This window comes from Kogia breviceps, chromosome 6, assembly GCF_026419965.1.
Source record: "Kogia breviceps isolate mKogBre1 chromosome 6, mKogBre1 haplotype 1, whole genome shotgun sequence".
Taxonomy (NCBI): Eukaryota; Metazoa; Chordata; class Mammalia; order Artiodactyla; family Physeteridae; genus Kogia; species Kogia breviceps.
The window spans coordinates 143033630-143046856 of record NC_081315.1 but is presented as its reverse complement, the minus strand read 5'-3'; the positions used below and the strand labels follow the sequence as shown (position 1 = coordinate 143046856).

Below are 13227 nucleotides of genomic sequence, written 5' to 3'. Positions count from 1 at the left end.
CGAAAACATTTGGATTTATGAGCTTTGCCTGTGTCCCCAGAGCCTTCCTCGGTGCTGTTCTTATCTTGTTATGCTTTGTGTTTTACTCTGATAAAACTGAAGGTGAAAGAGGGCAAAGAGAAAATAACACCACCCAATTCCCCTCACCCAGCACCAACGCAGCCGTGCTGTGTCACATCTGCTTCCTGGGTTTTGGTTTTCGCGTTAATAAAACTGACAGGTAGGGCTTCCCTGGTGGCGCAGTGGTTGAGAATCCGCCTGCGGATGCAGGAGACACGGGTTCGTGCCCTGGTCCGGGAAGATCCCACATGCCGCGGAGCAACTAAGCCCGTGAGCCATGGCCGCTGAGCCTGTGCGTCCGGAGCCTGTGCTCCGCAACGGGAGAGGCCACAACAGTGAGAGGCCCGCATACCGCAAAAAAAAAAAAAAAAAAAAAAAAAAAAAAACTGACAGGTAGCGGCGGAATCCCCTCCGGTCACCAGCCCTCGCCCCCTCCCCCTCCTCCGCCGCCGCGCAGCCGCAGGCAGGACGGGCGGTGCTCCCCTAACACTGTTTTCACCGACTTTTTAAAAGTCCTGCGGTTGCCCGTGGACGTGCTTTTGTCCTTGGCCTATTTGCATTTAGCCCACACTGAGCGACAGGTGCCCTGCACGGTTCCGGGAACTAGAGCTGCAAGGGAGAACAGGACAAATGCCGGTCGCGGCGCATCGCCGACTCCCAGAGCTTAAAAGTGAGGGCCAAGACTTGAGACGCGCGACTAGACGGGGAAACCGACTACCGCCTCTCTCTGCGCTCTGGAGACCGCACTTCCGGCGCCCCACCCCCATGCTCCCTCCCTATTGGTTCTTCCTTTGACCACGCCCCTCCGTGGAGAGCCTCCTCCCACGGTTTCCTTCACCTTTCACCTCCTCACCTTCTCGGGCTCTGGAAAGCCTCAGACTCCGCCCACCGGGGGAGGCGAGAGTGCTCCTCCAAGACCGGCAATTAGTGGTGAGTATGATCTGTCCATCAGAGGAGAAGCGGTGGTGAATTGGCTGAGGGGAAGTAGTTGGGAGGGGGAAGGAAGCACAGAGTCTGCGCCAGTGTCCTGGTGGCCGAGGGGCGGGGCCAGCCGCCTTCGCGCATGCCCCGTGCGCGCGCAGGCCCGGCGGCAGTGATGGCGGCTCGTTGCGTGAGGCTGGCGCGGCACAGCCTCCCGGCTTTGGCGTTGTCTCTCAGGTAAGGGGCGCCGGCTGCTCGGGCTGAGGAAGGGCGCGGCGCACGTGCCGCCCCCGTCCGCTCCGACCCGAGCCCTTCCCGGCTCAGGCCCGGACGCTGTGGGCGGCGGTTCCCCCACGCGGAGCGCGGACAACGCCTGGCTGCCCTGCGGCCTCGCTGCCCGTGCTGCCCGCGCGGCGGGCCCGGGGAGGGTGGGGCGGCACCCCGCGCGAGCCCGAGGCCGCGCCGAGCCGCCCGCGAGCCCAGGCCGGCGCGAGGCGGGCGGGTCCCCCGGGCGCGGGGCGGCGGCGCGCTGGCTCCTTCCGCTCGTTCCGAGTCCTCGTCCACCTCCGCGTGCCCCGGAGCCTGAGGTCAGAAGGGCAGCGGCGTCTGCCCCGCTGTGGGGACAGCGGCTTATTTAGACAGGAGTGGTGACTCCGCGGTGGGGGTCACGAGGCAGTGCCCTCATCTTGTCTTCTTTCGTGTTTTTTTTTTTTTTTAAACCTGCGGTTTCTGCTTTTTCAGTGTCTAGTCTCGTAAGTTAGTTTAGCGAGTGCACTGCACCTTCTGCGTTGGGGGAGCTTCCCAGAATCAGGTTATCTGATAGAAGACAGATTGGGTAGAAGCTGCGTAGGGCAGGAACTGGGCTTTTCCCCGCAGGAGCTGCTTGAGTGATGGGGAGACCGGGCAAGGCAGCGTGGACTGCGGTAGTGCGCGGGGATGCAGCTGCGATTCCAGCCGGATACATGGTGCAGAACCGTGTGGGAACAAGCTCACCGGGAAAGCCCGAGTGAAAAGGCCTCTTGGCTCAAGTAATTTGTGATTTTTGTATCTGGAATTAATTGCCAGGACAGCCTGAATTTCTGCTCTGAGAACTGGGTTTGTGGCAAGAGGCTCAAGTTGGGGAGTCTAGAGAGCTGAATTGTATGCGTAGCTTTCGGAGTAACTGAGCCCACGGAGCCTCCGTCTCCCTCCCTGTAAAGCAAAGCAAGACTCGTTCTGGCTGCTGCGGGAGCCTCTGGCGCTCCAGGAGGGGGTCGGCAGAGCGGAGGTGAACTGTAGAATGGCGGTGACTGTCGCACCCAGAGGTCAGGACATCTAGGAAGAAAGGCAGGCTTCACAACAGCACACTCAGTTTTCAGATTGTCAGGTTTTTTCATCACGAAAGTAAAAATAACAGTAAAAAGGTTATTGCATTTCACCGCCAGGGTAACAGACTAACGAATCCTCTTATTGCTCTTTGCGGGCCTCAGACACATGTACCTACACAGGATTTCTGGTCTGAGTTCATAAAAGCGGGGTCGTGTTTTGTGCATTTCTCTAAGTTGTATTTCTTCTGCACAGTACACCCGTGGTGTAGCCAAAAATGGCAGTTTAACATATTCTATTTGGTAGCTGCTCAGTATTCCAGATCATGGAAGCAACAGCTTGTTCAGCCATCTCCTTCTGACCAGCGATCTGTTTCCAGTTGCTGTAAACATCCTTGTACATATGTTCTGCGTACTCCTAGCTTTCCTGTCCATTGAGGCGGTTTTTTTTAACCTGGGAAGAAATCGCATGTGGTTTATTTTCAGGTTGGACTGTGGCATAATTAAGAGCTCCACTGGACCTGGTGCAGAGATGTGTATCACTCCTTAATGGCTTTGTGGCCTTGAGTTTCTCCCTTAACCTTTTTCATGTGGGGATCAGGTTGGGTAACCCTTGAAGTCCCTTTTGCATCATTAGTTGTAGAGCTCTTTGTATTTCCCCCGCACATACCGTCCCGTGCTTTCCAACCTCCATGCCTTTGTCCAAACCCTTCCCTCTTCCTCAAGTGCGTCTGTCTCATCCATTCCTGACTCTGTATGTGAACTCTTATCCTTCAAAGCCCTGTTGCACAAACCCTTTCATTGCCTTCCATTTCCCCAAAGCTAGAAATATTCTACTCTGAGCCTCCCAAAGCATGGTTCCTCTTTTATCACTTTCAAAACTCACGTTACGGTTCTTTGTGTGTAGATATCGTTTTTGCATGATCGAAGTACCCTGTGGGCAAGATCTCTGCTCCCCTGGCTTTGTAGTCAGCGTCAGCACTGGGCCTCGCCTCCAGTAGTAGCTGCTGCATTGCCGTGTGGTGGGGCTGGGTGACCATATCTCAGAAGGACATGTTTAAAGTAGGGGAGAAGAGGAGGTTAGTACCATAGCCTTGGTACACTGACATATTAGTTTAGGCATGTGTTGCAGAAGACTTATAGCTTCTGTATGTCATATGCAGTTTGCCTTTATTGAATCTAAAATAAATCCTTTCTCCCCATGAGTCAGTAGCAAATAGTTTTAAATTCTCTGATTTCTGAAGTCATATATCTGACTTTAAGAAGCAAAAAAACCATCATCTTTAATTTCTAGCGTTTGGACTTGTCTTTAGGTCCTGTCCTCGACTGCTGTGCACAGCTACGAAACAGAAGAACAATGGCCAGAACCTGGAAGAGGACATGGGTCAGAATGGGCAGAAGACAGATCTGCGCTCTGCAGAGAAGACCCTGATGGAGGAGAAGGTCAAGCTGGAAGAGCAGCTACAGGAGGCCAGGGTGAGGCTGCGGGCTCTTGTGGGGGGCGCGGTCGCTCGAACTCCAGGTGAGTCTCTTCCGAGGACGTCTGGCCGGTCTCCGTGGCCACGGAGACGGAAGCCAGACCAATCCCATCGTTGTCCAAGGACTCCGGCTGGGCCCTACGGCAAGTTACTACCGGAGAAGGGATGGAACTCGAATCCTGTGTGGCTCTGGGTGTCCTGAGGGTTATCTCTATGTGCCACCTAGGTTATATTGAATGAGGCTTAAAATGGTCTTTACAGGTGAAGACTATTCTGTAGGGCCCTTGAAGCTGGTCTTAGGAAAGGACAGGAGTGGGGGGGCTGAGGTACGGCCACGTGGTGCTCTCCTGGGGAGGTAAGAGTCCTGTGAACTGATCAGTAGTACGGATGATGGCCCCACGTGGAAAGGCAAGAGTGGCACCGACGGAGCTCGCTAAGCGTTGACGATGGTGTCAGGGGCTGTGCGCCGGGGCGCTTCTCAGCCCTGTCTTTATATTCTCACAGCAACTCTGTGACACGGCCAGCTGTTGATATCCCTGTTTACAGATGAGGAAACCGGGGTCCAGGGCGGTTCGGTAAACTTCCCAGGGTCACCTGGCCACTGAGTGGCAGGGCGAGGGCCTGAGCCCGGGAGGCCTTTCTCTTACCCACGGCTCTGGAATCGCCTGAAGGCTGAACACAGTAACCTGGTGCACACGAAAAACAGAAATTCCGGGAGATGGATGAGATTACAGGAAAAGTTGGTGCAAAATGAGGACGATACCAGAATTCAGATGATTAGTACACAATAAATGGTTCAACTGAATCATATCTAGGCAGTGTTAACAATACCAAAGGTTCACTGATGGGGTTTTTCCTCTTCTGTGGCGTAGAGGCCAAAGCTGTCCACTCAGGTTCATTGTTCTCCTAAACCTCTCTTCAGCGTGTGGGAACTGAGGCGGGTCAGCCCCTAACCGGGGTTCTAGGGTTCCCTAAAGTTGGAGATTCTGCTGAGGAATGAATGAATGGTCCTTCCTTGAGGAGAACCATCGGAACCGCGAGAAACTAGAAGCCTTTCCTTGTCCTTTCCCCAGCTATACACTGAGTGAGAACGGCCTTGGGGGCTATATGCATATGCAACACCTGGCCATCTTATTCCCCACTTGGTGGAAATAGTGACACAGGTTAATTTGTTTCTGTTTATTAAGCAGCAGCTGTCTGTAACCCAGAATCTCAAATGTGATGATAGCTGTTATTTGTGTTTTGACTTGGAGTTTGTTACATCAGATACGCATGCTTTCCTGTGAATTTGTTCCATATTTAATTCAGGTGAATCAGTGTTTCTTTCTCCCTTTCTTTTTTTTAAGGAAAAGTATAAGCGAGCTTTAGCAGATACTGAGAACTTGCGGCAGAGGAGCCAAAAGCTGGTGGAGGAGGCGAAGCTCTATGGTAACTTGCAACATTACGTGGTATTGATCGTGGGGAAGCACGGGGCAAGGGAGGGGGGTACCAGAGCGCCAGGCAAAGTGGTCAGCCGCGTGAGGAGGTGGGGAGGCTGCAGGTTGCACTCCCTCCAGGGTTTTGAGATGGGTCAGCCGTTGTCTAGAAGGAGCAAAATTGCCCTTACGACTCGCACTCGGAGTGGTGAGCGTGATTCCTTCGACGAGGAGCGTGTGCTTTGCTCTTCCACACCGAGACCCCAGTGTGAGCCTGCAGGTAACGAGCAGGTCGGCTCCGTGAGGTTCAGTTCCTCAGCTGGAGCAGCCCTAACATTGGACTCACTCAGGACCTCCTCAGATTCTGTCTGCATCGTCACCTTTGTATGTTTCGGTCATCATCCTTCCTGTCTTTACAGTTGAGATCAGTGAGGCTGAAATGACTTGCCATTCAGCACAAACCTGGTAATGGCGCTGGCACTGAGGCCCGTCTCCCAACCCCAGCTGTGTTGTGTTGATTACCCAAAAGCTTACCATTTGGGTACCTATGGGGACGGAGCTTTCAGTCCCCCTGTTGTAGATGCAGAACCTCAGGTTCACAGTAAGACCTTGGGTGCTCACAGTGGAAACTATTGATAAGATCCGAATTCAACACAGAGAACAAATCTCTCTTTTTTTAAAAATTTTATTGAAGTATAGTTGATGTACAATGTTGTGTTAATTTCTGCTGTACAGCAAAGTGATTCAATTATACATATATATATTCCTTTTTATATTCTTTTCCATTATGGTTTATCACAGGATATTGAATGTAATTCCCTGTGCTCTACAGCAGGACCTTGTTGTTTATCCATTCCATATATAATAGTTTGCATCTGCTCATCCCAACCTCCCACTCTATCCCTTCCCACCTGCCTGCCTTGTCCACCACAAGTCTGTTCTCTGTGTCTGTGAGTCTGTTTCTCTTTCATAGATAGGTTCATTTGTGCCATACTTTAGATTCCACATATAAGTGATATCATATGGTATTTGTCTTTCTCTTTCTGACTTAACTTCACTTGGTATGATAATCTCTAGTTGCATCTGTGTTGCTGCAAATGGCATAATTTCGTTCCTTTTTTTATGGCTGAGTCATATTACATTGAATATACATATGTACCACATCTTCTTTATCCATTCATCTGTCATTGAACATTTCCGTGTTTCCATGTCTTGGCTATTGTAAGTAGTGCAGCCGTGAACATAGGAGTGCATGTATCTTTTTGAATTATGGTTTTGTCTGGATGTATGCCCAGGAGTGGGATTGCTGGATCATGTGGCAACTCTAGTTTTAGTTTTTTTGAGGAACCTCCATACTGTTCTCCATAGTAGCTGTACCAGTTTACATTCCCACCAACAGTATAGGAGGGTTCCCTTTTCTCCACACCCTCTCCAGCATTTGTTATTTGTAGACCTTTTAATGGTGGCCATTCTGACTGGAGTGAAGTGGTACCTCATTGTAGTTTTGATTTGCATTTCTCTAATAATTAGCGATGTTGAGCATCTTTTCATGTGCTTATTGGCCATCTGTATGTCTTCTTTGGAGAAATGTCTGTTTAGGTCTTCTGCCCATTTTTTGATTGAGTTGTTTGGTTTTTTTTTTTATTGAGTTTTATGAGCTGTTTGTATATTTTGGAAATTAAGCCCTTGTAGGTTGCATCATTTGCAAATATTTTCTCCCAGTCTGTATGTTGTCTTTTTGTTTTGTTTTTAGTTTCCTTTGCTGTGCTAAAGCTTGTAAGTTTGATTGGACCCATTTGTTTATTTTTGCTTTTATCTCTATTGCCTTGGGAGACTGACATGAGAAGACATTGGTACAATTTATGTCAGAAAATGTTTTGCCTATGTTCTCTTATAGGAATTTTACAGTGTCTTGTCTTATATTTAGGTCTTTAAGCCATTTTGAGTTTATTTGTGTGTATGGTGAGAGGGTGTGTTCTAACTTCATTGATTGACCTGTGGCTGTCCAACTCTCCTAACACCACTTGCTAAACAGACTGTCTTTTTTCCATTGAATATTCTTGTCTCTTTTGTCAAAGGTTAATTGACCATACGTGTGTGGGTTTATTGCTGGGCTCTCTATTCTGTTCCATTGATCTATATGTTTCTTGTTGTGCCAGTACCATGCTGTTTTGATTACTGTAGCTTTGTAGTATTGTCTGAAGTCTGGGAGGGTTATGCCTCCAGCTTTGTTCTTTTTCCTCAGGATTGCTTTGGCAGTTCTGAGTCTTGTGGTTCCATATAAATTTTAGGATTATTTGTTCAAGTTCTGTGGAAAATGTCATGGGTAATTTGATAGGGATCACGTTAAATCTGTAGATTGCTTTGGGTAGTATGGCCATTTTAACAATGTTAATTCTTCCAGTCCAAGAGCACAGGATATCTTTCCATTTCTTTGAATCATCTTCAGTTTCCTTTACTAATGGTTTATAGTTCTCAGCATGTGAGTCTTTCACCTCCTTGTCAGGTTTATTCCTGAGTATTATTTGATGGGATTTAAGAGGTATTGGTTTTTTTTACATTCCTTTTCTGATATTTCATTGTTAGTATAAAGAAATGTAACCAGTTTCTGTATGTTAATCTTGTATCCTGCTACCTTGCTTAATTCCTTTATCAGTTCTAGTAGTTTTTGTGTGGAGTCTTTAGGGTTTTCAAAATATAGTATCATGGGGCTTCCCTGGTGGCGCAGTGGTTGAGAGTCCGCCTGCCAATGCAGGGGACACAGGTTCATGCCCCGGTCCAGGAAGATCCCACATGCCGCGCAGCAGCTGGGCCCATGAGCCATGGCCGCTGAGCCTGCACGTCCGGAGCCTGTGCTTCGCAATGTGAGAGGCCCACGTACCGCAAAGAAAAAAAAAAAAAAAAAAAAAATATATATATATATATATATATATATAAATATATTTATATACATATATATAGTATCATGTCATCTGCATATAATGACAATTCTACTTCTTCCCTACCATTTGCGATACCTTTTATTTCTTTTTCTTGTGTGATTCCTGTGGCTAGGACTTCCAATACTCTGTTGAATAGAAGTAAAAGTGGGCATCCTTGTCTTGTTCCAGATTTTAGCAGGAAGGCTTTCAGCTTTTCACCATTGAGTATTATGTTGGCTGTGTGTTTGTCGTAAATAGCTTTAATTATGTTGAGGTGTTTTCTCTGTACCTACTTTCATAAGAGTTTTTATCATGAACGGTTGTTGGATTTTATCAGATGCTTTTTCTGCATCTACTGAGACGATCATGTGCTTTTTGTCTTCTCTTTTGTTGATGTGGTGTATCGCATTGATTGATTTGCATACGTTGAACCATTCTTATGACCCTGGGGTGAATCCAACTTGGTTGTGGTATATGATCTTTTTTTACGTGTTGTTGGATTCGGTTTGCTAACATTTTGTTGAGAATTTTTGCATCTGTATTCATCAAAGATATTGGCCTGTAATTTTCTTTTTTGGTAGTGTCTCTGTCTGGTTTTGGTATCAGGGTGATGGTGGCTTCATAGTGTCCTTCCTCTTCAGTCTTTTGGAAGAGTTTGAGAAGAATTGGTATAGGTTCTTTGTGTGTTTGGTAGGATTCGCCTGTGAAGCCATCTGGTCCTGGACTCTTGTTTGTAGTGAGTTTTTGATTTAATTTAATTTATTTTTGGCAGTATTGGGTCTTTGTTCCTGCGCACAGGCTTTCTCTAGTTGTGGCGAGCGGGGGCTAATCTTTGTTGCGGTGCGCGGGCTTCTCATTGTGGTGGCTTCTCTTGTTGTGGAGTGTGGGCTCAGTAGTTGTGGCTGGCGGGCTTTATAGAGCACGGGCTCAGTAGTTGTGGTGCATGGGCTTAGTTGCTCCGCGGCATGTGGGATCTTCCCAGACCAGGGCTCGAGCCCGTGTCCCGTGCATTGGCAGGCGGATTCTTAACCACTGCACCACCAGGGAAGGCCCAAGGCCTGTTTTTAGTGTGGATGCCTGCCGCCTCTTTCCTCATCGTGTCCTGGCCGTTATCCACTTGATAGGAGGTGTGACTGGTGGTGTGGTGACCAGAGTCTGCACTGGATTTGAGCGGGGACTCCTCTCTGCTCTGTGGTTGTCACAGCCCTGTTGGGGGCAGGTCCTGCTCCCTAGTTGTTGGAATAGAGGCCCCCAGATGCGTTTCTGAGCTGCCTTGTGGGGCAGGCGGGATTGGAGCGCTCCCGCTGGAAGGGGAGCCACTCGGTATCCCTCCGCCAGAGCCATCTACCGGGGAGTGTGCTCTGGGGTGCCATCTGTCACCTGTCGCGCGGGCTCACAAAGTGCGCTGTTGTCACACTGCCCTCGGCCCTGTCTGCGCTGCGGGAATGCAGGCAGTCGGCCCTGGGGTCCCTCGGGTGCTGTGTGTGCAAAACCACCAGCGCAGATCCACTGAGGTCAAGTACCAGGAGCGGAGTAGTCACGCGCCTGGACCTGCTGTGGGAGCTGTGGGAGCAGCCCAGCCCCCGGCGCTGCCTCTGCGTGCCCACAGAGCGCACAGCTGCGAAGGCCGGACCTGCCCCAGCCGCGGGATGTCCCCCCGCGTGCGCTGCCGAGTTGACAGACTCGGCGGCGGTGGCTTGGATCACGCAGCCGCGGGGAGGGGGCTCTGTTGTCAGTCTCACCTCCGCGTGTGGGCAGCCCCCTGGCACTGGCATCTGGTGCCCCCAGAGCTCATAAAGGCGGCACCCGGCAAGAGGCTGCCGTGGCGGGCCCCAGCTTTCCCCTCACGGGCCCCTTAACAACGGCGCTTCGCTGCTTCTGGCAACACTCTTCGTTCCTGGACGCGGTCGCCTCGGCTCCTGTTCTTCTGCCCCTTTCTGGTCACCCCCCGCCCTGGCTGTGAGTCCGCCGCCCTCCACGTGTCTGGGCTCTTCAGGGCTCGGAGCAGAGGCCTCGCCTCCTCTCGCCGTCGCCCCTGCCAGCTTGCCCTCCCACGGTCTCAACGGCATATCCATGCACAGCTTCTCTTTCCGGCTCAGACACTGCTTCTGCGTTCTGGCCCTGGATGTCTCGGGCGTGTTTTAAACTGGGTTCTCCCCTCTGCCGGTGCCTCCTTCCTTCCTCATTGGAGGAGGTGATACTGTTGCCCACCCGGGTGTCTAGGTCGGGCGTGTGAACCTCCCGCTCCTCCCTCAAGCTCACTCCCCTGCCGTCCAGCGAGTGGTGATGCCTGGGCTCTGGTTCATCCGCTCGTGCCTGCTGCCTCCGCTCTGCCCCAGGCCAGCTTCAGCTCTGGCGTCCCTGCCCCATCCCCAGGCAGAGTGGCCACAGCAGACCTCTACCCATTCCACTGCCCCATCGGGAAGCTTCAGCGACTCCGCGTCCGCATCTTCCTGGTAGGCTGCCCGCCCTCAGTTCCTCCAGTGCGTGGCTCCCCCGCGACTCTCCAGGCCTCAGTTCCCGGAATCCTCTTCCGCCTACCCTGCCGAACCACGTCCCTTAGGTTAATCTGTCCTCAGCACTCACGAGTGCGCCTTGTGTAAGTATCATCGTGATTGTACCTGCCACTTGTGTGACCGTTTCCCGCGTGTCTCAGAGACCATACGTTCCATGCGGGCAGACATTCCCCGGGAACTAGCCCAGGGTTAACCCTTCATAGATGCTCCCATCTTTATCGGATGGGTGGAATTTGAACTTCATTTTAAAGCAGTGGGGTGCAAACCCCGTGTGAAAGAGTAAAGCCTGAAACGAGCACTGCCTCCTTCGAAGCGCACAGGCTTCGAGACCCGCGAAGACTTGAGGGCGCCGCGCTGGAGCGCGCCGGTTGCTGCACGGCCAGGGCCAGGGCCGGGGCGGGGCGGGGCGGGGCGGCCGGGGGAGCTGAGCCGGTGTGCGCCTCTCATCTCCGCCCTGGCCTCCTCCGTTCAGCAGCTGCAGCATTGTCTTGGAACCACAAACGTTTGTGTTTACGCCAAGTTTTTTAACACGTTATTTCTTCTGTCAGATGAAGGTTAAGCCTTGGGGTGTGTCCCGGTAACTTTTACCTCCCACGCTGCCAAATAACTGCTCATGTGTATTGAGTACTTAGTGTTCTAGGTGCTCTGTGTGTGTGTGGTTTTGTCCTCACAACCTCACTGTGTTAGGTACTGTTAGCCCCGTTTCATAACCAAAGAAGCTGGGACCCAGAGAGGTTAACCAGGATTACACGGGCAGTTCGGTGACAGCCGGGGATGTGGCCCCAGGCCCCGTGCTCTTTAGCTGAGGCGGCCACCTGGGCCCCTTCCTGGCCCTACTGTCTGCGGGAACGACGTGCTCCGGGGTTTGCATGTCCTCTTAGCCTGGAGCAGGACTGATGGTGGTTCTGCAGGTTTTCAGCTGCTGGTCTTTATACCTCATTGGCTTTTGTCTAAACCCCAGAAAAGTTTGTCTGTTTTTTAATCCAGCCACTGAAATTGTAGGGCAAACTAGTGATCTGAAAAGGTGTCATTAAATAGCCCGCGTGTGACTTAAACGGGGCTTACGGTTTTGAATTGCCCGTGCAGTTGATACAGAACGCAAATGCTGTTCTTCTTTGACTTCGTGCAGGCATTCAGGGCTTCTGCAAGGACTTGCTGGAGGTGGCAGACATTCTGGAGAAGGCCACACAGTGTGTCCCAGAGGAGGAGATTAGAGACGATAACCCGCACCTGAAGAACCTCTACGAGGGGCTCGTGATGACTGAGGTCCAGATCCAGAAGGTGTTCAGGAAGCACGGCTTACTCCGGCTGAACCCCATGGGGGCCAAGTTCGACCCCTACGAGCACGAGGCCTTGTTCCACACGCCGGTTGAGGGCAAGGAGCCCGGCACGGTGGCGCTCGTTAACAAAGTGGGGTACAAGCTGCACGGGCGCACCCTGAGGCCCGCCCTGGTTGGGGTGGTGAAGGCGGCGTAGCGGCCCTCGTGGGCCCCGCGGCTTTGACGATCGCTCACCGACTCGGGCCGCTGCATCTTTTCTCCGCTGCGGGTGCTTGTGACCTTTTCCTAAACCTTGTTGCCAGGCTTTAGTGACCAGTGGCTGGACAGGAAGTAAGCCAGGTGCACAGCTGTGTTAATGAACATTCGGGAGTTACTAGTTCCACGTGCTCACGGGACAGGCCGGCGGGATGCTACCGGACCCTGGGGGGTCAGGAGACACACCGTGTCTGCTCAAACCCTGGTGACGCTCGAGTATCTCAAATGAATAAAAGGCCTGCGGGAATCCTGCTGTTTGCTAGCGGGCTGCGCCGGCTGCACTGCGTCCTCTGCGTCTCACTGTAGCGCGCGAGCTCCGGGACTGCTTAGCCCAGCCCACCTGTCACTCGGGGAAGGCAAGGCAAGAGTCTAAACAATTTTCTTGCTAAGAAAAATTGTACGATGCCCTTGGTGAAGAACGTGTTTGAGTTCGTTTATGATCAGTCACCGTCTCGCTGCTAAGAGCGATCGTCTTCTGGCTTTGGGAGATGGGAGAGAGCCCAGCGGGCACACCCAGACGTCCTCACCTCCTTATTTTGCCGGTAACTGAATGTGACGCACTCGGTTACTTTCGTCCTGTTTGGTCCGTCTCTTTACAGAAAGGTTTAAATCTATACCCAGCTAGTTACTAATGACCAGAAGGTACTTTCCCTAGTAAGATGGCCTCTCTTAGAAGTCTGAGGGCTGTGTGCTTGGTATGTTTTAAATGTTAAATTTACAATTTTATTTCAGAGGATTAAAGCCCTGTTGTTTATTTTCCTACGTTCTGCGAGCTGTGTGCTTTGGTGGAGGAGATCCTTCCTAAGCAGAGAAGTGTGGCTTAGCTCTCCGGGTCTTTGCTCAAATCCTGCAGCTGTGTGCCTGACACACGCAGACGTGCCGGCTTCTGTCCCGGAAGGGGACCGTGGATACTCAGCAGCAGCAAGGACACACGACCGGCGAGCGCTGACCCTGTGACCTGCCGCCGTAGGACCCTCCGTTCCTCACATTAGGGGAAGGTTGAATGATTGAGGTACTCTCATAAACGAGGGGAAGATAACCTTCCACTAGCTTTGCTTCTAAGAGGTGCTTCTAGGA

General features: G+C 51.5%; 1 protein-coding gene across 1 annotated transcript; it reads left to right on the top strand.

The window, feature by feature from the left end:
- Positions 1–1084: 1084 nt before the first annotated feature.
- GRPEL1 (GrpE like 1, mitochondrial) lies at positions 1085–12912 on the top strand. The gene is made up of 4 exons (XM_059066245.2): positions 1085–1218; positions 3599–3761; positions 5110–5191; positions 11745–12912. Exons 1-4 carry the CDS (start codon positions 1124–1126, stop codon positions 12089–12091), a joined length of 687 nt encoding a protein of 228 aa, XP_058922228.1. The 5' UTR covers positions 1085–1123; the 3' UTR covers positions 12092–12912.
- The last annotated feature ends 315 nt before the right edge of the window (positions 12913–13227 follow it).

Bases quoted from the DNA above. Each gene is read 5' to 3' on its own strand.
- GRPEL1 (XM_059066245.2), top strand. From the start codon at position 1,124: ATGCCCCGTGCGCGCGCAGGCCCGGCGGCAGTGATGGCGGCTCGTTGC. The intron at 1,219-3,598 runs GTAAGGGGCGCC...ACTTGTCTTTAG, and splicing joins GCTTTGGCGTTGTCTCTCAG to GTCCTGTCCTCGACTGCTGT. The intron at 5,192-11,744 runs GTAACTTGCAAC...GACTTCGTGCAG, and splicing joins GGAGGAGGCGAAGCTCTATG to GCATTCAGGGCTTCTGCAAG.